The sequence below is a fragment of the Cupressus sempervirens genome, chromosome 10 (assembly GCF_028749045.1).
Source record: "Cupressus sempervirens isolate cs-2001-9-10 chromosome 10, ASM2874904v1, whole genome shotgun sequence".
Classification (NCBI taxonomy): Eukaryota; Viridiplantae; Streptophyta; class Pinopsida; order Cupressales; family Cupressaceae; genus Cupressus; species Cupressus sempervirens.
Genome location: NC_143127.1, coordinates 470,268,461 through 470,292,351, shown reverse-complemented (window position 1 = coordinate 470,292,351; position 23,891 = coordinate 470,268,461). Strand labels below are relative to the sequence as shown.

The 23,891-nt window shown below is 37.1% G+C and overlaps 1 protein-coding gene across 1 annotated transcript in view; it reads left to right on the top strand.

Moving 5' to 3' along the window:
* RAD50 (DNA repair-recombination protein (RAD50)) overlaps positions 1-23,891 on the top strand; it is a 236,507-nt gene that overhangs the window by 200,674 nt on the left and 11,942 nt on the right. Inside the window, exons 21-25 of the mRNA XM_089806593.1 lie at positions 103-427; positions 11,949-12,074; positions 12,235-12,287; positions 12,769-12,919; positions 13,003-13,065. Coding sequence (XP_089662719.1) covers positions 103-427; positions 11,949-12,074; positions 12,235-12,287; positions 12,769-12,919; positions 13,003-13,065 — 718 coding nt within the window. The remainder of the gene's footprint in view (positions 1-102; positions 428-11,948; positions 12,075-12,234; positions 12,288-12,768; positions 12,920-13,002; positions 13,066-23,891) is intronic.

Below are 23,891 nucleotides of genomic sequence, written 5' to 3'. Positions count from 1 at the left end.
TTGGTCTTACATATTAACTACTTTTACTTGCGGAGCAACTTTTATGGCTGAATGTTCTTTTACGACTCTATTCTGAACTTTTCATGGTTCGGATTCCTGCAGATATCTTGATTCCAGAAATGAGGAAAGGCTGAAAGAACTGCAGGAAAAACTCTCACTATGTGAATCTCAACAGCGCCAGTGTAAGAAGAGAAAATCAGACATTGAAGCGGAGCTGAATAGAAGCCAAGAACTGTTACGCAGCCAGGACCAAGTGAAAAGAAATATAGATGACAATATAGCTTATCGGAAAACTAAAGCAGATGTTGATGATCTAGCTCAAGAAATGGAAGCTTTGGATGATAAAATTGCTAGTATTGGTGAACCTTCTGCCGTGGAAGCCGATTTAAAGAGATATTTGCAGGAAAAAGAAAAACTTCTATCTGAGGCAAGAAGAAGAACACAAATATTCTACCTGATCTCATTTTTATTTTAATATAAGAAGTTTCCTGCTGCTATCTATTTTTTGGTATTAGCAATCAACTGATTATATTGATAAATGCTGAATTCATATTTTGTTTTGATTTACCTGTTAATTTAGCACTAAGATAGTATTAATGCTTTATCATATAACTTGTACAGTAAACATTCTAATAACTAATAATGTAATTAACTTATATACTGGAAGTAATTGATATAACTTTCTACCTGATTAATAAGTGAGAGTGCCCACATACATTTATGTCTTCCATTTTCATCATTTTCTCCTTGTTTACAAAGATATTACCAGTAGAACAGATTGGGCATATATCTCTGCTCATAGACATTGCAAAATGAGAGATGCATGGACATAGGTTGTATGGAAATCAAACAAGTTAGTGTCATTTGGGAATGTCAGCCACAGATCAATCTGTATTGATCAATGTGCCTGGGCAGGTTGGAATGCATCTAGGATGCACATATCGGATGCATCTGTAACACATCCATACTGTGGAGCCAAATTGGTATGCAAGCCCAAGATGCACATCTGGTAACTAGGCTTATCTTTTAAGGTCTCCATGTGGTGCCAATCAATGCTAGTATGCTCATGTTTGTGTCGGTACCCCAATTTAGCAGTTTTTAGGAGTTGATACATTAGCTCATCATCGTGACCCTTGTGAGCTAATAATTGGATTTGAGGTTCTTTGTTTGGTTGACCTACTATTTATAGGAGAGTTGGCTTCTAATATTAGCAGTACACAATGGTGATGCCGTGAGTTAGGTTATCTCAGTCTGTTCATAAAGCTTTGACAATATCATGTACAATGGAGGTTATTTATTAAGTTGACTCAATTAAATAACTTTATGAGTTTATTGTTCTAATTGAATGGTGTGATGAAGAAGGCTCTTTAGTGAAAAGTGCGCTCATGAAGACTCAATTTTGAATTGGGCTAGTTTATTTTGTATTCCAAATTATTGTCATTTATATATTTGGAAAAAACCAAAAATAAAAGAAAATCATATATTGCAAAAGCTCAATTTTTTTCTTATAACTTCCAAAAATAAAAAGGACAAACTCTTGAGCATAGATTGAGAGTTAAGCCAGCAGGGCTCATTACTCTAAACTCTTGGAGATGCATTGGAAAAACCTGTAGCTTTTGGAATCATAAGATGAATAGAATATGTGAGTATAAGGATTGCAGCTAGATTGTTTTGTGAAAGAGAGTTAGGCTTACCATGAATACTGATAATTTTGACAAATGTCACAAAGAGGTACTCTTGCTTGTCAATTTTTTTGTCTTTGATATCTCATACCTTAAATCTGAGTGCGGCTTCTATTTTGTGTTATTTGTTGGAAAGCCCGACAATAGTTATCAATCATCAGGTGATAATTTTGACAAATGTCACAAAGAGGTACTCTTGCTTGTCAATTTTTTTGTCTTTGATATCTCATACCTTAAATCTGAGTGCGACTTCTATTTTGTGTTATTTGTTGGAAAGCCTGAACAATAGTTATCAATCATCAGGTGATTCATGAATTGTGTTTAAGGCATCTTTTTCTTTACAAAGTTGGTTAAAGGGGACTCCTTGCACAAAAGATTATTTAAGTTGAAAGATCAAAATGAAAATTATGTTACATAAAAATAAATGTAAATGATAAAAATATGGTTCCTCAAGTGTTGTTAGGCTGTTTTCTTTCAGTCTTTTGTTAGGAGTTTGAACTTGTTGGCTAAGAGTTGTAAGTTTATCTTTGAACAATTTTGCACAGTGCTTTGAAAAGAAAAGGTGATACACAATTTGAGGAGTTTAAACTTGTTGGCTAAGAATTAAAAGTTTAGCTTTAAACAATTTTCCACACTGCTTTGAAAAGAAAAAGTGATCTAATTTGAGGAGTTTAATTTTGGACATATATACATTTTTTCCAATGACAACAAAAAGGCAAGAAAACACATATTTTCAGAAATAACTTGTAAGAACTGTATGAAAAACCAAATTGATGTGTTTTATTTCTATACATCTGGTCATATGAAGGAATGGTAGAAGTGATTAAATGATTGATGCAGAAGCATCCAGATGCATAGGAAATCTTCATTGCTCAAAAGAATGTTACTTTCATTTTTTATTATGATTAGGTGATTAAAAATAAATGCAAGTATCTATAGGCCTCCATGTACCTAAGAAATTGTCTAAAATGACATAGGAGGCTGAAACCAAATTTAATATTTGTTGCCTATGTGTAAATGAAAATTTTATTTCTCAATAAAGGAGACCGTTTTTTATCATTTATAATGCTAAATCATAGAAATACCCTTCATGATGTGGGAACAAGGGGAAGAGTCATGCACTTGTATTTATTGCATGTTTCATAAAAATGGGAAAAGAAACCTTTTAGACACACACTTGGGATGATCTAAAAGATAACTCTTTAGGTGGCCTCTTGGGGAAGTTGAAAGGCCATCTATTGGCTACGTATGGCTTTTATTGATAGCCATGTTTAGTTCATCAAGAGGGGGACTGGAATTTTCAAGAGACATATGGAATCTATAAAGGGAGGCTTGGGCTAGAGGTTATTCACTAGAGTTGAGTTCTTCTCTTCATAGATAGAGAGGAGTATTAAGGGGTATGGAAGAATAGCTTGTCGCTCTGTCTTGCACATTTGTGAAGGCTACGTGGCCAATATTTTTGATTGAAGAATGTGTATTATATTATATTGAAATAGAAGAGTATGTGTGAACATTCATTTCATTGAGGAATAAAAAATTAAGTAATATCTTGCAATTTTTTTTTAATTTATTCTCTTAGTTGATGTGTATGAATGCTTGGCGGAGTAACACTCACATGACATAAGAGAGCATATGTTTTTAAGATTGTTAGGAGAGTCTTGTACATTGAAGATTCAGCTAAGAACTTTGAACTTCCTACAAAAATGATGGTTGATGAAGGGTGATATAATTGCAGATGAAATTATGGATACATTTTTATTGTCTCCAAGATGGAAGAAGCCATTGGTTCTATCATTTTTGTTTTTAAGCCATTAGGGAAATTATTTTGAAGTTTTTATGGTGAACGACTATTGGTGTATTGTTGACTATCTACCTTGTGCTTTATTTCCATTGTTGGTATTGGTGATGGTTATCATAATGTGTGCGAGCATATCCAACAATTGGACCATTTTGTTTTATGAGTCCTTTGTTCCACCAAGAACTGATCCATCTTTCTATTAAGGTCTCCTTTGCCCATTTCTTGTTTCTCTCTTTGAAGGTTGTGTTGACTTCTTGGAAGAGTAAGTTTTTGAATTTCTTATTGTTCACTAAGCTCATAGAATGGTAGAATTATAAGCACTGGTACAGCCTATTATTTCCCCTTTCTGAATATCTGGAATATTGGAACAATTACTACAACTCCTCACACTTACATTATTTTAATTTTTGCAATTGAACTATTTAGTGCAGAATATGAACCATATCACCTTGCTATTCCTGATTTTATCAATAATATATGTGCAAAAATATGCTATGGTGTTGACTTCTTATAACCTAGAGGATTTTCTGCCTCTGATACAAATATATACATAATTCTGTATTGATTTGCTTCAATGACTCATATAGCGATACATATATGCAATAAACAAGATATTGTCTACAAGAAGATATATTTCTGTGTTTGATTATGATATGACAATATGGATATGTATTGTAGAATATCGCGTGAAGCGATTAGTTGCTATTTTATATTCATGCTTGGGTACTTCAATGATGAAGCTATCTCTGATCTCCTTGTATACTTGTTCTACCGAGTATGCCAAAGGAAATTGCTCAAATGAGTGTTGTCGGGAATAATGATAAACCTTCAGGAATAGTAATTAATTAAGCATGTAAGTTATTGGGTATCGAGGGTAGTTGGAACGCAACGGTTGAATCGCGACCCTTTGGGTGCTATATGTACATCCGCCTGAGTGACATTGGAAATCAATCAAAAGTACATTATCTTATATTGTATTGACATGAACATTAATGAAATTAACAGTTCAACTTTATGGAACTCAATGTTGCATTCTTTGCTTTTCTATTATACATTAAACCTGTTTACCCACGATGTTAAACATATGGCGCCACTACCGGTTTCGAATATGGGGAGAGTGATATGAACAATGGCATACGAAGAGCAGAATAAATGGGAATACCTCTCGAGGAGATTGTGAGAACTAACAAAAACGGAATAATCGAGCTATATGAAGGCAAGCATAAATTGACTGTAAATTTCCATATTTTGTTTTGCCAGAGCATTAAAACCTTTGTACAGAGAGGAAGTCGTATGTGAAGGAGTTCCCGAGGATACTGTTTGGGACTCAGTGAATGTGAGTCTCGTTGCAAACTGTTTGTTGCATCAATTTCCTTGATTGTTTGCACAAACGTTTCTGGTGCAGACAAGGCAACAAGAGGAAATCAAGCGGGAACAACGCAGGCACCAAACCCTCTAAAACTTCTTGGAACACAATTGTCGGGAATCTGAGGACCTTGATGAAACCCGGTAGAGGTCTAACCCATGAGCCCTAGACCATGGGAATGTGAGTGAAAAGAACACTAAACTTTGTAACAGTTCCATAGATGACCCATGATAATATATGGAGAATATACATAAATAAAAGTGTTCTTTTTATACATGTTTCAAATTCACGAATGAGAAGTATATATGCCAAATACACTAAATAAGGATAGAAATAGAAGGGAACAAATTGATGCTGTACATGCCAAACACCAAGCCCTAATTCTTGCACAACAAACCGAATGAAGACGAAGGTTAAAGCAACTTGTCGAAGGGAACCACGAAGGTTTCAATGAGTGCTAAGTGTTCCATTTATTCTCATGAGAGATGGATTCATGTGCAAATCACTACTCATGATATATGGGTCAATGAGTTTGACTCAAAAACTACGTAGTTAAATCTTGATAGCAATATCACAATTTGACTTGCTGTGGAAAATTCCTCCTACTTATCAATTGATGAGCTTAATGGGCTTTCTAATGAATGGCTTATAAGACACAACACTTGGTGAAGGTTTTGCAAATGGGGTTGCAAGCAGAGTGGGTTTAACCATGGAGGGAACTTTGTAGTTAAGCGGGCTCGAGCTTGAGTAGTATTGGGATGGGCGACCTCCGGAGAGGTCTCGGTGCTTCACCTTTGTGAGCATCACTTAGATCCAATGAGTGCTAAGTGTTCCATTTATTCTCATGAGAGATGGATTCATGTGTGAATCACTACTCATGATACATGGGTCAATGAGTTTGACTCAAAAACTACACAGTTAAATCCTGATAGCAATATCACAATTTGAGTTGCTGTGGAAAATACCTCCTATTTATAAATATTATTATATAAAAACAATGAAAAAACTTCATTATACTTTTCAACTTAAAATTCAAAGGAAATAATTCAGAGTATAGAGAACTTATCTCGATTGACAGCCAAGTGTTTGGATAATATGTTAGACAATTGCAGAAACCTTATTTCCTGATTGGGTGTCTACTAATCCTCATTTGATGGATTGATCTGTATCTTCTTTAATATCTTCATTCCTTGTATCCTTTGCATTCCAATTAATGTGTTCCTCATCCAACACATTTTATAAAACACTTGTTAAGCTAGTTAAGATTTAGATATTTGTTTGCAAATCTGCCCTAAGCAGTTCTGGTATATATTTCTATTGCAGTTGCAAGCTTTGTTCAAGAAAATTGCAATTGAATTTTGACTGCAAGATTCAAAAATCATATAACCACTGTCCCTGTTATCTTCTTGCAAGTGATCTCCAACTGCTCTGCCTGGATGAATGTAGTGACCCTAACTGGCTCACACTACGAATTATATAGAGAAAATTACTTCCACTTAAAGTTGCTTGCAATTTTGGTGGTTTTCAGGATACATGACTTAAGAGAATTTAAAAGAAAAAGTCTCTAACTGAAATACAGTGCCAAACTCATGAAGTTTTTTCCTGATTCATTTAGCTATATACTTTGCATGAACAGAAATTAAAATGCACTTTCAGATTAACAATCAACAAGGAAGTGGGCAAATTCCATTGCAGTTATTCCCTTTTAAATCTTAGCAAACACTGACATATTACAATATTTCATCAAACATGAAAAGGAACTTGGTATGTGTTGTGTGCTTCCGATGTTTCTTCCAATAAATCGCAGATCTGTGGATATGAATGCAGCCAGCCAAATGGGGCTGTATAATCCCAGTGAAGTGCCTAGTAACAGTGAGAAATGATGCCTGCTATGCGGACTGAAATCAGTAAGCAATTGAACACCCGCATTGTAGCTTATAGCTAATGCTCAATAGCACAAACGATGCCCTAGCTGAGAGTGGCATTTGGGAGAACCATAGAATAACAATTACCCAGATGATCAGACCCTGTGATGTCTGAAATTGCAGATGTTTAGGCCAACAAATCAGTGATGTAATTTACCAATTCCCTTCAGAATTAATGCCGCCTCAATACCACAGAATGAACACCCATTAACAGGACATTGGGCATTTGAAAATGCAGATCAATACCAATGTTTAGCAGAGATAGAAACGTGCCAAACAGCAGATATAATATGGCTTTCAGCAGAAATTTCAGACCACTGAAATTCAACATCAATAAAAAGAAATTTAGGCATTGAAGAGCCAGAGAATACTTACAGAAAAAGACTGAGAAGAGATGCCAAAATCCAGACCCTAGGCATCCCAAAACATGAGATATTCATTCAGCTATAAACCCTCTTCTTGGTCACAGTGGGAAACAATAGAGAAGCACAAAATTCAGACTAGAAATCTCAGATTAAACCTTTATACCTCAGCAAGGGATTGAAATTCGCCAACTCAAAAAAACCCTCACAAGAACCAATAAAATTAACAAATAGACATTTGATACTTTTCTCTCCGAATGGGCTCATATTTATAACACATAGCGGCACTTAGCTTCTTCTTCACACTTTTCACTTAAGAAGCTTCTTTGCTTTATACTTAGGCACATACTTGAATAATATAATTTATTAATTCCATTTGGCTCAAAAAACAACCTTCTCAACCATATTATGATATTTTGTAACATAAGGTCATTGTTTCTTGTGTCCAAGATTTAAAACTTTTCAACCCAACTGCAATGACCTATAATACTAAGGTGGCCAATAAACAATACCAATAAAAATAGCAACCTCAACATAGTTAGTTGAATAATAATTATAATTCACCTGTCTTGCGAAATTCACTGAAGCAACATCAAAATTGAAATCTGACAACACATGAGTGATCCTGATGAAGAAAGACGATGATTGAACCTAATGCAGTGACTTAGTAAAAATAGACCCTCCCTCCAATATTCTTGGAGCTAAAACTAGAAACTAGAAATAAAAACTTAGAGCATCACTCAACTCTAACTCATCTGAGCTCATCGGAACCACTTGTTGACTTATTATAAATATTAAGTCCCTCAAATGGAGCCAAAACTCACCATAGGCCATTGGAGAGCCTAATAACTCCACAATAAGGTCCTCTAAACACTGTATCAGCCTGCAAGAATCCAATAATAGATTGAATCTCTCAAATCTGCCACAACTCAAAATTGGGGACATTACAATGAACCCAGACATTAAGTCTATTCCATGTTTGTAAGTCTTATGTTGATCTAAATATGTTAAGAGAGATAGCTTTCAATCTGATTTCGTGATATAGTAGGCACTTATGAGTACTCAATTAGATTGTTATCATTGATATGTACTCAATATATTCAAATGATATATTTTTAGTGTGATATTCTAGCATGTAGGATATGCATCTTATCCAATATGGTAATGTTATGATGTTTTGTCTTGTTGAGGTGTCCTGAATTCTATGGTGGTTTAAAAAGGTTTAGGGATAATAATAGAGGTTTTGATTACCCTTGGAAACTCATTCCTTCAATACATTTATAGTGCTACACCTAATATGATTGGTTGCAACTCCAATTGGTATGTCCATTGCCTATCCATTTATACTCCCTTGTAAACAATAATTAAATTGCACCTTTATTATACTATGATAATCACACCCCTCTATTGTGATGTATATTTGTTAGTTTTCATATAATTAACATTAAATGTAATGGTATGGTCTTTGCCTCAATGTAATGTTCTCTTTCTAGTCCCCAATAATACATGTTTCAAATGATTTAGGATTGGACACCATAAAATTTAGAGTGTTTGAAAAAGAAATTCTTGGCATCTCCTGTGAAGTCTCCTTTAACTCAATGGCTTTGGATATATATATATATATATATATATATTGGCCAAGTCTTGTATCCTTCCCTTCCCCTTGTGTTCTAGATGTAAAATTCCTTTGATGCTTGGAAGCTCCAAATCGTATAAATTGTGTTTAAAGGAATATAATAGTTCTCATACAAAATTTCATTTTGTTCTTAACCATTATCAAACTAATTTTATTGTTTTGTCTTTCTTCCCAAATCTTGTAATTATACAGAGAGCGCAAACAACAAAATTGCAAGGTTATCTACTGATACTTTAATTTCCTCATTAAACTAGTTGGAATCACTGGATAATGATATTAGACTTGTTGTTTGGTGGACGTAGCCCAGGGATTGGGCAAACCATATTAAATTATTGTGTTTTCTGTGGAATGTTATTGTCTCAACTTCGATTCAGGATTTTGATGATTCATTGACAGATGTGATAAATCAATATTTGTTCATTTGATGGTGTTATGTTGTTATCTGAAATTTTTGGGAGTTTTTGTGAATATGTTGAATTGCATCAACTTGTATAGAATTACACTGTTTGATAGTACTGTTCTCTAATCCTCCTGAATGTTGATTAGTTATTCCCTATATGCTACTGACTTGGATTCTCTTACAATATTAGCTAGTTTCTATCTACTATCTCTTCCATCTTTTTCTAATGGTCACTCTTTTTGTAATGTTTTCATAAACTCCTTCTGTTCGTTATTGAAACTTTCTCTTCCTCTTTGCAGAATGTTTCTATTTCTCTCTTTGTTTGTTATAGAAACATTCTTGTGTATACTTGTATACATAGATCATTTTTTATCTTTGTTTAATGACACTTATTATTTTACCATAATATGGTATCAAAGCAAATTCCTAGCCTCTTCGAAATTTTTTAATTTCTTTTGAAATTATTAGTTCAAACTTTTTAAAATATTTGCTCGAGTGTGTTCAAAATTTGCATTTTTTTTGTTCCTCAATTTTTTGTATATTCTAGGTTGGGTTTTGCTGATCTCAACTGGGTTAGTCTCGCTTTTTTCTAGGTGCATTGTTTTTCGTGCCTCAATTTTCAAGTCAACATAATCAAAATTTAATAGTAGATTTTATTTGGGTTTTTTGAACTCTTATTCTGGGTGTTTTCAAAATTTCTAGGTCTTTCATCGATCTGCCTCGAAGTTCGTGCCATCTCAAAATTTTCACGCTTTTCATTGGAAAATGTGCAATGGCATCTCTCACCAGTCTCATGTTGGAAGGCATTCATCGTTCCAACAGAAAGAACTACAACACTTGGAAGCAGAGAATAATGACGATCTTTGAGTATTGTCTCCTTGAGGCACTTATTTTGGGTATCGAGACTTGTCCTACCACAATCAATGCTACTCAAGAGAAGTTTGATGACTCTAGTCATGAAGCGGTTTTTCTTATTAAGCTTTCAGTTACTGATGATCAACTGCCTCAAGTGCCATTTGGCAAGATAGCTGCAGAGATATGGAAAATACCTAAAGATCTCCACGAGACATGAGATAATAGCAGAGCCTTTTTTCTGAAGAATGAACTATTCTTCATGATTATGGATGAGCATATGTCATTACAAGACCATCTTCTGAAGATTAAGGACATCAAGAATCAGCTCGAGGCCATTGTCCATAAAATGGAAGAAGAGGATATGGTGGTCGTTACACTAAAAATCCTACCACAGTCCTATTTGCACTTTATTGAGACACTCAACATTACGACAACTGATGTTGACCTGAAGTTCTCAAATTTGCGCACCAAACTTCTGAAGCAGTATTGTTGGAAACAACAATTTGGTAGCAGTGCTCCTTCATCCTCCTCTTAACAAGCGTTTTCCACGTAATCCTGTCATAAGGATAAAGGCTTGTCTCAGTCGTCTACTCAGTCTCAAAATAGCTCCAAGAAGAAGCGAATCCAGTGCAACTACTACCGCAAATTTGGTCATGTGATCTAGGAATGCAAGACTCACATTGCTTCTGACTAGTGGAAGCAGGGAGGGTCTCAGCCACAGGCAAACATTGCAGAACATGCAAACCGCTCTAGTCAACTCGAGGTTGCCTTTTACACTTTTTGAGGACATGCAAATTTTTGTTTTTTGACAATATATTGACCATTAAGGGAGGGTATTATGATATTAGATAGTTTCTATTTATACTCTCTTCCATCTTTTTCTAATGGTCACTCTTTTTGTAATGTTTCCATAAACTCCTCTTGTTCATTATGGAAACTTTTTTTTATCTCTTCAGAATGTTTCTATTCTCTCTTTGTTTGTTAGAGAAACATTCTTGTGTATACTTGTATATATAGATCATTTTTTATCTCTGTTTAACAACACATTCATTATTTTACAATAATACCGAGTGGCAGGCTGTGCTGTCAAAAGTGCCATGGATTCAATATATATTAGGGAAGGGGGAAAGTCGACTAGAAGTCGACACCTACTAGTAATGTCCTATATAATATTAATATTTTATTATGATCATATATTATTACTGTGTGTGTGTGTGAGATGATAATATATTATTATCATAATAATATATATGATAATTTAGTATATGTGCATGTTTAATGTTTTATACATGGATTATATTATTATTTAAATTGCGATTATAATATTTTATTATTTATTTATGTAATCTTATGTTGTAACTCTATTATTATTAAATTCCATCATGGAAAAATAGAACATCACAAGAAGTGTTGTTTGCAAGTGTAAATTTTTTGTATATTATTTTACATGTTTTAATTGCCAAGTGGGAAGTCCCTTGAGTCTAGTCTGCTAGACTTAGAAGAGTTCTTGGGCGAATTGTTGGAGTTTGGTTGAATCTGACAGGTTCACATAGTCATGATCTACATGAAATCCAGAAATTGCAATAAGTTTTCTTATATTTCTCTCATTTTAATAGCTTGGGCTTGAAATTCTAATCATTTTTCTTGGATTTCTGTCATCGTAATAATTGAAGATTGAAGGTTTAGTTTCCTATATATTTCTTAAGATAAGTTTTTTGAAGGTATGTTGGCATAGCATGCAATTTTCTTAAAAAGGATTGTTTAAGTTTTTATTGTGTGTTTAAATTTACCTTTCCTGTAGCTACTAAGAGACTTGGTGTGGCAGGCAGAATTCTCGTGAAATATTTTTTCAAGTCATATTATGCATGTTTCTTACAAGTTCTTTGCTTGGAAAAGTTCTTTGATTGTCTCCTTTGCTTGATAGTTGAATCGATACCAAGGAACAATAGGAGTATATCAGAGCAATATATCAAAGAATAAACTTGATCTGAAGCATGCACAATATAAGGACATTGACAGACGATACTGTGATCAGCTTATCGAGTTAAAGGTAGGCTTGGAAAAAAGAAAGTCGCTTTTTCAATATAAGATACAAAATCTCTTCAATGTAGGTGATGTAGTTATTCCCTATTTATTTTTTGATACTTTATATGAAACTTGATAAGTGTATTTGAATTATGTCTGACTTCAAAATTTATCCTTGGTTGCAGACAACAGAAATGGCTAACAAGGACCTGGATAAATATTATAATGCACTTGACAAGTGAGGAAAATAGCCAATTATATGTTGACTTAGGATGATGATTGTATATTAATTTTATCTTTACCATTTTATTGTTGTCAATATTGTGGTGCTCATTGAAGATTTCACCCACCTTGCACATCTTACCAAAATTCCTGCATGATTGTCAAATGTCCTCAACATCCTTTTCCAAAGTGTCTACAGGATTACATCAAAATTGAAATGCTTTGTATTAATATATTATATTTGATGAAGGAAAATGTCTCTGATTCTTGCTGTTGTGTATGGTGCACTAAGTTATCAGTAGAAAAGTATGAAATGATTATTTCATTAGGGTACATATTTAGAGTTTGATGCTCAAACAATCAAGAAGTTGATTTTTTAATGCGTTTCTTTGCTTGAAATTTGATATAAATATCTTTTTGAGACAATTTTGCTAGTGATCTTCTCAATTTGAAAAAATAAGTGATTAGGGTGTTGAATTCTTAAACTTGTTCATCAGGGCATTGATGCGTTTCCATTCCATGAAAATGGAAGAAATAAACAAGATTATAAAAGAGCTTTGGCAGCAAACTTATCGTGGGCAAGACATAGATTATATAAGCATTCGCTCAGATGCAGAAGGTGCAGGCACACGATCTTATAGTTACCGGGTGAGCAACATTTGACACTAAAACATTGTTTTGAATGTGAAGTAAGGTCATTATGGATTTAACCGTGAATTACTATGATTCAGGTTGTGATGCAAAGTGGTGATGCTGAGTTGGAAATGCGAGGGAGATGCAGTGCTGGTCAAAAGGTTTGTCTGCATTAGAAAGTTATTTTTGTTGGTTGATGTGATGAAAAATAAAGACCTTTTTATGCAGTCAAGAATAGGGGGACTAATTTGATGGTGACATTATTTATGCAATGAAGACTAAAGATGCACTCAAAATGGCTTAACAGCACTAATATTAACACATTCTAACACAAAGATAGACTCAGAGAGGTCTGATTTCATCAAACCAATAACCCATGGACATGCATTTGACTCCAAACTAAAATTGACAGAATCTCGCACAGAAACTAGAGTCTTTAACAACAATCTTCAACACAGGACCATATAGGCAACTTCCCTCAGATTAAATCTTACATTTTCTTTGAACAGCAGATTGATGCACATGTAACTAAGACCTGCATAGTGACATGCAACATCAATGTTTAACTGTGGGGAAGTTTTGACAAAGTCTCCCGTTACAAACTAAACATATCAGCCAGGAATAATGACATAAAAAATCAACTCCTCATATGCAACATCTGCAGTAAACACACATGCTGATAAACTTCAGTATCCACACTTGACCTTCCCTCAACCTGCAAGCATAAAGGAATTCTGTGATCCTTGGGACTTTCCAATCGTCCCTCAAAAACTTCTCACTCCTTCAAAATCCTGTTTGGATTATTAGAAATATTTTCATTGATGTCAAAGCATAATTTATTGATATTAAGATGGAAATAATTTGTGTCACAATGATCTTGATTCTTATCATTGAAGAATGTGGACTACCTTATGAAGAGAAGTTTGTAAAAGGTAGCAAAATTAATTATGAACTAAGGTGGTTGATTATAACTTTATAAAAAATTAAAAGTAATCTCCATTCATATGGATGCTTCTTTTCATGAAAAGGCATTTGTAGATATAGAGATACGGAGAAGTCGGAAAGAGAAATATGGAAATGTAATAAAAGATTTGTATGTAGAAAAGTATGATATCTTTCAAACAGATGTGTGATTTAGCATATGGGATGAAGGGTTATAATGTAAGGGTGAAAGGTAGGTGTGATTAGCATATGGGATGAAGAGTTATAATTTAAGGGTGAAAGGGGATGTCTCTAAATGGATTTGCCCCTCTTAGGAAGATATAAAGAAAGCATTGAGGGAAGGATGATAGGGTGAGTTTTGCGTGCAAAAGTAAATATGTCCGATAAAAATCAGATTGATTTGTAGATAAATAGGAGCATTTTAGAAAGACAACCAAAGGGAATTGCTAACAAAAGGTGACGTCTTTTCAAAAGCTCACCTCTATTCAATGTGATGTATTTTTTCATGAAGATGCATAAGGATATGAAGATATAAAAGGTGATAGTGAAATGTGAGTGTGAAATAATAAGGACTAACTCTATGAAAATCCATTATTCAAGCACAAGGGAATTAATGAGTTAAGGGAGATTCTTTAGTGTAAGAAATGGCTTTTCAAATGATTTTATCCATTTCAAAGAGTTGCATTCATTCATAGAATCATTAAATATGGAAAGGCAGATTATTCAAGTGAAATAGAGTGAGTGCAAGTACAAAAGATTTATAGCTCTGATTTATTATTTTGGAAAATATTTCACACTACTGAAGGGTGTCAGCGGATTGGATGGTTCCGGCAGTGTTTTTGTAGCTGACGGATTGACTGTCGGCAGTGTTTGTATTTTGTAGCCGACGAGTAAATAGTTTGTAGCGGATGTAATGTTGTGGCCAACGAAACCCTTCGGGAAGGTTCGGCGGTAGTATTTATATCCCGTCTGGGATCATTGTAAATCATCAATCATCTACTATTGCGGATCTTATCAAGCATAATGTATGTTCTGGCATATGCGAATATAATTCTGCTATTCTGTTCCATTGTCCGTATGCGGTGGTTTCTTTACCAGTACGGTAAACATTTGGCACCGTTGCCTTATGAATCTGGAAGGTGGGAGGAATGAAGATTAATGCCAAATCAGCTTAACAAGGATCGAAATAAGGCGAAGGGAAAAGATGAAATCCGTACTGCACAAGAACATTTAATTCTGGCACAGTAGGCAGATTGTCGAAGAAGATTCCAGAAGCTTGCCGACGGAAACAGGAGTGCGGAGGAATTGTTGGAGAAGACTCGGCAGCGGGTGGAATTGGTGGAAGAAGCACGGGAGGAGTTCTTGAATTTGTGTTCGTTGAGGGAAGAAAATTCAGACGGAAGAGCATCAACTCGCACGGCTCGCAGTGCCGAGAGAGCATGAGCGTGGAGTGACCTCTTCGTCCGGGATAGACTTCCGCGGGAAACAACTTCAGAAGATCCTTCTTCTTCACCAAGGTTCGCACCTGTCGACACCTCCAGTGTGGGAGAGCAATCTGCCGGTGTGGGAGTGCAGTCCGCCAGTGTGGGAGAGTAGTCCGCTGGTGTGGGAGTGTAGACCTCCGGTGTGGGAGAGCAGTCCGCCGGTGTGGGAGAGCAGTCCGCCGGTGTGGGAGTGCAGACCGCTGGTGTCGAAGTGCAGACCGCCAGTGTGGGATACCAGTGCACCGGTGTGGGAGTACAGACTGTCGGTGTGAGAGTGTAGACCACCGGTGTGGGAGTGAAGAGCGCCAGTCTTGCAGGACCGAGCAATGCCTGTTTACAGAAACCAATTGTGATGGTGGGACCAAAAGAGAAACTGCCGAAGTTCAATGGCGATGGTACGGCCGATCCCATTCGACATTGCAAAACATGTGAAACGATCTGGAAGGAAAATGGGATAACTGATGAAGACGACTGGATGAGGCAATTTTCGGCAACCCTACGGGGTGTGGCGATTGATTGGTTTTCGGATACAGATCCAGAAAAACTTAATAGCTGGGATAACATTAAAAAGGAGTTCCTGGCGGAATTTAAACTCTTGCGGGATGATAATTAGATCATAGCAGAGATTTTCAATACCAAACAGGTGAAGCACGAAACTGTTCGTGTCTACGCTAGGAGATTAAAAGACTTAATAAACAAAATGGAAAGCAAGCCGGCGGACGGATTGCAGAAAAGATGGTTTGTGGACGGCCTACGCTCGAAATTGCAAAGGAAAATGAAAATTGTGCCAGCGTCGTCATATGTGGACGCGTATAACAAAGCACTGGACCTTGAAAGTGAGCAGAAGACAAAAAAGAAGAAAACTAGCTCTTCTGATTCTGATGACGACGAGCCTGTCAGAGATGATAGTAGCGACGATGAAGGCAGTGGCAAGAAGGTTCGTGCCCTACAGAAGGATATGGTCCGCATGATGAAGGAATTTAAAAACATGCAGAAGGAGCCAAAAAGCAATGAGCTATGGTGCACAGAGTGCAAGACCGACGGTCATACTAAAGGATCCTGTCCAAAGAACCAATTCTGTGACATTTGTCAGATCATGGGCCATTCGACAAAAGAGTGCCCCTTTAACATGAAGACAAGAGGATCTCCGTAGGTGTTTCTCACACAGGAGGCTTCCTCGTCGGGCAGTAGCGGAAATACGAATAGCGCAGGTGCCACATCCGGAGGGTATAGGAATAATAACAGAGGGCAAAATAACAATGCGAACAATAACAATAATAATGGGAGCCGAAGTCGAACCCAGTATGATGCAAACGGACGGCCGATTGTTCAATGCCGAGCATGTAATTTGTGGGGTCATTTTGCGCGGCATTGTACAACGGCAAACACATCGAAATTATTATCTAGATGGTGTGGACCTGACGATCACGAAGATTCCAAGTGTCCAAAGTCTGGAGTAAACTTGATCACTGTCGGCACGGATGTAGAGGAGGTTCTGGCAATTACACAGAGGCAAGCAGAGGAAAAGAGGAAATTGGTGGAAGCGCAGGCGGAAATTGCAAAGGCATCATCGGCGGGGACATCTCAGTTGAAGGACATCATCGGCACCTTGGCAAGGAATTTTGCAGAACACAACAGTGTACGACAGATCTTACAAACTTAGATACCGGTCAAGATAAGTGACCTCCTTCTCACAATGCCTCAGTTATGGACGACCATTCTGAATCATACACCGTTTTCGAAAGCACCGGAGGACACAGGAAGGGATAGTAGGGAAGTGATGACAACAAACCCAATGTTGCTAGCACTCACATTCGGATGGCACCCGACGGTCGTCGAGATGGGGATTTTGGGAAATGTTTTGACAGACACAATTGTCGACGGAGGGTCCGGCATGAATGTGTTGCCGGAGGATACTTGGAAGAAGTTGGGAAAGCCAACATTGTGGCCACCTGCATTTCAGTTGCTCACGGCAGACCAACATGGAATCAAACCGTTGGGCATCTTGAAAGCGCAACCGGTAACAATTGGTACGCAACCATTTTTATTGGATTTTGTGGTCATTCCATTAAAAAGAAAAGGATATGATGCTATTCTGGGACAGGATTGGTTGGTGCAAGCAAAAGTAAAACATGATTGGAAACGAAATACCCTATCAATGGAGCGCGGAGGCAAAAGATTCACAATTGACCTGCATACACAAATGGTCGGTGAGGAGGCAACATCGTCAGATTCAGAAAGTCACGGCAAAAGTGATGACGAAGCAAAGAGGAGAATGGAACCAGACGAAGGAGGAGTATTGAGACTTGACGGAGGATCGAATGATGACGACCTGGACTCGGTGAATGGCCTGTTCCATTGGCAGATAGAAGACTACAAACTGTTTCCGAGTTGCAATATGTTAACGGTCGACGAACGTGAAAAAACACAGGAAAATGAATGTTCGGAGGAATGCAAGGAAGCGGAAGAAGGAAAAGTTGCCATGGCTGAAGCTGAGGGGAAGAACATACAGTCTAAACACAGAAAAACGAAAGATCCCATTGTCCGGTACATGGTGAATGGACTGCGCGGAAAGAAATGGTTATACCGCAGCATAAAATTAGTGGAAGGGCACTTACAGCAAGGAAATAATCCAGTTGCGTGACGACCGCAGGCACAATGGGCGACAGAGGTGGCACAGAATAGACGTAAGGCGTACAACGGTCGGAATGAAATCAAAGTGGAAAAGGTTAAGGCCGGATGGGTTGGACCATATCAGATTCGAAAGGTCGGCGACAATGGAGCGATCAGATTATCAACTTTGGACGGGCAGAAGGTACCTCCGGCAGTCAACGGATCCAAATTCAAAATATATGGTGCCAAGAAGACTGTCGTTGTCGCAAAAGGGGACTCCCTCGTCGTTGTTGAATGGCGACGGTCAGAGGCAAAGTTGAGGTGCTTTGTATATTTTTTGAAAAAAAAAAAAAAATTTAAAAAAAAGAAAAAGAAAAAGAAAAAAATTTTTAAAAAAAAAAAAAAGAAAAAAGAAAAGAAGAAAAAGAAAAAATGGAAAAAAAAAAACAAAAGAAGAAGTTAGTAATATAATAGTCCCGCGGGCAGATGCAGGTGTTCGCGGACATGTCCTGTGGTAGAGGTCCGCGGACTGTCCCGTGGCAGAGGCCCGTAGATTGTTCCGCAAGTGGCTCCCGCGGGTAGTCTTGCGACAGAGGTCCGCGGACTGTCCCGTGGTTGGCTCTCGCGGACATGTCCCGCAGGTAGCTGTCTGCGGACTGTCTTGTGGCAGATGTCTGCGGATTGTCCCACAGGAGGTCTTCCGCAACGTGATCTATCTGTCTGTTTTCATTGCCGGAAGAATTGTTGAGCTTCTCATTGCCAGAGGAGTGGTTTCAGTGAAAGATTGTTGGAATTTTGTTTCTCATTTGCGAAGGAGAGATTGTTGAGTTTGTGTAGAAGATGGGTGTGCAGGGTTTTCTAAAAAAAAAAAAAAAAAAAAAAAAATCGACGACAGAATCAAATTGTTCAGAATGAGTTACAGATGATGCCAAAGGAAAGGGGACGCATCCGTGGTTGCCAGAAAGAGTACAGAATCGACAGAAAATGATAGAAATGGTGTGTTCCGTGCATTTCTGCGTGGGTTGCGAAGTGCTAATTTGGTCTTGGCGGCGAGGGGCGTTGCCCCTCGACCTCGCCCTGTACTGCGACAGGGAGCGCACTCGGGGCGCTGCCCCAGGACCCCGCGGGGGCGCCATCCCTCCACCCTGCCGGGGGCGTTGCCCCCTGGACCCCCAGTCGTTGTGGATATCAGTTGTGGGAGTTTGACCAGTTGAAAAGAGTTGAAGTTGTTGCAGGCATGGACTTTTTGTGTACCAGAGGCAGTGGGAGCAGGTGTTGGCCGTGAGGCTGTCTTGGTGGATGCATAGAGAGCTCGGGAGGAGCTGATCATCCAGTTGGAGGCAGTGCAGCGACACTTGGCTCAGGGTACCGAGGAATTGAGAACAGAGAAAGCAGCACAGGTGGCTATCAAGGTCAGCTTGAGGAGAAAGTATTGTGTTAGCAGAGGCTACAGATGTAACAGGATGAATGTGGAAGTCATGTGACAGAAGCAGATTGTTCTTATTGTAGTCACTCTGATAATGTATTTTGTTTGTTAATTTGTCTCAAATATTTTGTAATTGTCGTCCGGAGACGACTTTTCTTTTTGGGGGGGATGGTGTCAGCCGACTGGATGGTTCCGGCGGTGTTTCTGTAGCCGACGGATTGACTGTCGGCAGTGTTTGTATTTTGTAGCCGACGGGTAAATAGTTTGTAGCGGATGTAATGTTGTAGCCGACGAAACCCTTCGGGAAGGTTCGGCAGTAGTATTTATATCCCGTCTGGGATCATTGTAAATCATCAATCATCTACTATTGCGGATCTTATCAAGCATAATGTATGTTCTGGCATATGCGAATATAATTCTGCTATTCTGTTCCATTGCCCGTATGCGGTGGTTTCTTTACCAGTACGGTAAACAAAGGGTTACTTCTCTAGATGAAAAGGTGTATTGGAGTATTATAAAAAAAGATGAGTAAGAAGTGTGTGAAGTGAATTTTTGTCAAATTTAATATCATGTGAAAATGATAAATTTTGTGGAGACAAAATATAAATATATGAAGAATAAGTGAGCAGATATAGGAAAATGGTTTGAGCAGATTTATGAACACCTTTGAAGCAAGTCTGCAGAATTTATGGACAGATTTGATGACAATGGTTTCAACAGATTTTTGAAGAGTTTCTGAAGACTTAGAGCAGAACATAAAGCAGATTTATGAGTACATAAATGAGAGTGTGAACAAATGAAGATTATAAAGGGTTTGTAGCAATTTTTTATGAGAAGATTGTGATCAGATTGTGGGACTTTAATGATCAGCTTATAACAGATTGGAATAGAGCAGACTGAAGAAGAGTTACAGCTCTTGTGAATACAATTTAAATGAGGCGTTGGTACTGATGGAGCTCTAAAATTTCTAAAATTTTGGAAAATTTTAGAATCCGAAGCACCATGGGCGTGAGAAGATTTTTTATCTTATTCACTACTTGTATTCGAAAATTATGCTTCAATCATGAGCAGGGCTGTTGCATGATGATATTTGTGAAGTTTTACTGAATGGACCTGATATACTCATCTATGATGATGCCCATATAATTAGGAAAGATTATGAAGTGAAATAACAAACATGAATGAAGAAGGATTGCCAGCAGAAGTGATAGCAAATGTATAGGCAGATTTAGAGCGCAATGAAGGTCTGATGTTCCTATTTTAACTGGTGGTATTGGTCTGATACAATGTTTGTGAAATGATAGATTTGTTGTTCTAAAAGCCCAATCAGCAATAAAACAACTGGACTCAATTTTCAGACTTATCAGGGACCTCATCTTAGGTCACAATTAAGGTGTTGGTTGTGAGCGCTTGAGTTCATTTTATTCGGATGTAAAATAGAAATATATTTGTAAAGGTCTGATGAAATTTACATGTCAGCGTATAGGTCCAAAATTGCCAAATCATGTATATGGACTGCATTGAATATAAATGGTACTGTGTGAGCATGAATAATGGTATATTAGCAAAGTTAGTCTGGAGTCAGTTTGATTTGATCATCCCAATAAAATCTTAATCGAAATATGGTTGGGTCTCTCAGAATGAACATGCCTTTAGAGCTTGGAATGTATTAAAATGCGTACAACAGGTGCAATATTAATAATATTTTTTAAAGACAAATTCTTCTCTGAAAAAGAATTTATGGTATAATATCCTAGCAGAAATGGGGTTTAAGCCTAGCAGCCACTTCGAAGGATGCAATTTCTACAAAGAAGATGTGGTCATTTTTAGCAGCAATTCAATTGAAAATAATTGTGGAGTGTGATACAAAGACACCTGTGTAAAGTCATCATCAGTTTGGAAAACTTTGAACAAATAAAATGAGTGAACCACTAGCATGTCTTGCAGTGGCAGCAAACAGGACAGAGATCTCTAGCCTCCTTTGCTAGGCTTGCCTGATATCAAAACAGAAGAAGCTAATAAGTATCGAAGCATGAAGCACACAAATGGAATTAAGAAGAGAGGTCTAGGTCAAGTAAATGTAGCTAGAAAGAAGGAGTCAGGCAGGGTTCATCCTGGTATGAATTCAGAGATATCCCAGAAATTGCATGCTACAGCTCCAGAGAGAATGTCCATATCAAGGAAATAAAGAAATGTAGCTTTGGAAAATGATTCTTCTATAAAATATGAAAGAAGAAATAATCCTGTTTGGTTTGCCTTGTTAGCTTCAGAAACTCAATTGGGAGACAATGCTCTTCCACAGATTCCAAAATGCTATCTCAGTCAAAGATGGAAAAGTACCAGTTTCATATGTCAGCAAAAAAGACATGTGGCAGGGCCCTCAGAGCGTATGAAGCATGTTATTTGTCGCCAGTAATGGATTTCTAATATTGAGTTATGTTGTTTGCAGGAAGAAAAATCACCATTGAAGTGCGGAATTCGAACCCGGCTGTCAAAGCGATGAAGGGTATGGTCCATGCGAATGAAGAAGTCAGGCCTGAGGATAAAGCCCTCACCTTCTTGCAACAAGGATACTTGTTCCAATATTGCTCTGCATTCCACGTGTCGTCCGTTCAGGAAACTCATCGAATTGGCCATCAGAAGCACATGGAAGTTCACCCGTGGATGGTCTCATAGCCGGAGGAGGGCCGACAGTTCTGAACTCTTACGTGGAGGGTGAAAGGATCTGCCTGTGCGTGAATGAAGAGGAGTGTGCACGTCCAAACAAGGAATGCTCACGGGAGGCAGAGTGTGAAGTCCAAAGGTGAAGCCATTGCAGATATGGAAAAGAAGATTCTTGCGGATGATGGTGCAAAATATTCAAAACGTTTCTAAAGGCCACTACCTGGGAAAATTATACATAAAGTTATAAATCGCCCAGCATGATAAAATCCAATTATATTAAAGTCACTGCAATAGTTAGTCATTAGTTTTGAGAGGGTATGTTGTTAAAATATGATTTTTCATAAAGACACAACTTTTCAGGTCGTGACTCTTCACCTATTATAAATATGAGATGTAAAAGCCGAACCAAAGAGACAATACATTATTCATTATTCATATTTTAAATTTTTTTTGCCTGCCTATGCACGATGATATATTATATTATTTTATTGGTGGAGAAATGAAGTTTTTGAGCTAAGCCTGTGGGTTGAATTACGGAGTAAATTCATATGCGATTCTGGATAAATTCGCAGTAAATAGATCATCTGTAAGGAGTGTCTTTATTGTGATTTTATTTCCGGCAAATTTATTTATTTTAATTTCGGAGTTTTAAATTATTCTTAAGTTGTGTCCTTTGTAAATGTTTTTAAATTTATTTTCTATAAATATTTTAATATTCGAATAAGTGGATTGGATCATTATTGCATTTTAAATTTGATAAATGTAAATATTGTGAAATATTTTATTGTTTCCGTATTTATGTCTAATTTGTCTCCACAGGAGTTAAAGTGCATTTTAGAGTCATTTAAAATTGCATTTACATAATTGATCCATCGCATTTGAATTATTAAAATTGTTTAGAGTTTAATATATTGAACTTTATAAAGTTGTATGTCTTAGCTTATAATGTTGACTCTGATTGCCCATTTAATTAGGCATTGGTCCTTTACTCTTGATTCATAATCCATATGCCAGCAATTGTTTCATTTCTTTCCCTTTGAGGAATTAATATATTCATCTGTTGCATTAATCTATATTTATTTTTTATCTAAACATTATTTCCATCATTTACTTTTGTTCTCAGTTAAGAAATTGCAAGTTTAAAGTTTTCCTATAGTTCTTGCCATTTGGGAAACTTTTATTGTATTTGTGTTCTAATCGATCTGTTTTAAGCATCTTGGATCTAAGCATTTCGTCCAGGATTATGTAGACCCGCCTCGGTCTTGCAGAGCCGGAAGTGCAGGGAACTCGGACCGTGTTGTTCAGTTCCGTAAAGTTGGCCTTAACCAGTTGGATATCCCAGCATTGAGCAGGCAAGGCTCGTAGGATTCCAACCTGCGGTTTTGGGAACCAACAGCTACCTCTAGTGCACTAGTGCTCATGGGTTGGTGCCTTTAGTGGGAAAATACCGAAGAATTGAATTGGGGTTTGGTGCCTCTACTAGGGTGGGACCTAATTTTTTTGTAAAAGATTAGTATCTAAGCAAGTAATTTTCCATGGTTTACTCTCTGAAGGTTTTCCAAGCAAATATTGTGTTTATTTGTACTCGTCATGTGCATGATTGTTGAAATTAAGTAATGATGTTATTGTGATTGATAACGATGAAATTGATAAAATTTCTTATACTGACTTACCCCACCCTCAGTATAACCATGTTCTCATTGTGGAATATTGTATCATTAGGTTTGTTAGTGTTTTCTTTATGGTTTGTTGTATGAATATATAAAAGTCATGTGTATAGGACGATATGATATTATTGGTTGAAGGGGCGTTTGTGTTTATAATATCCCCATTTTTTCTCACATTGGGTTGTAGTGAG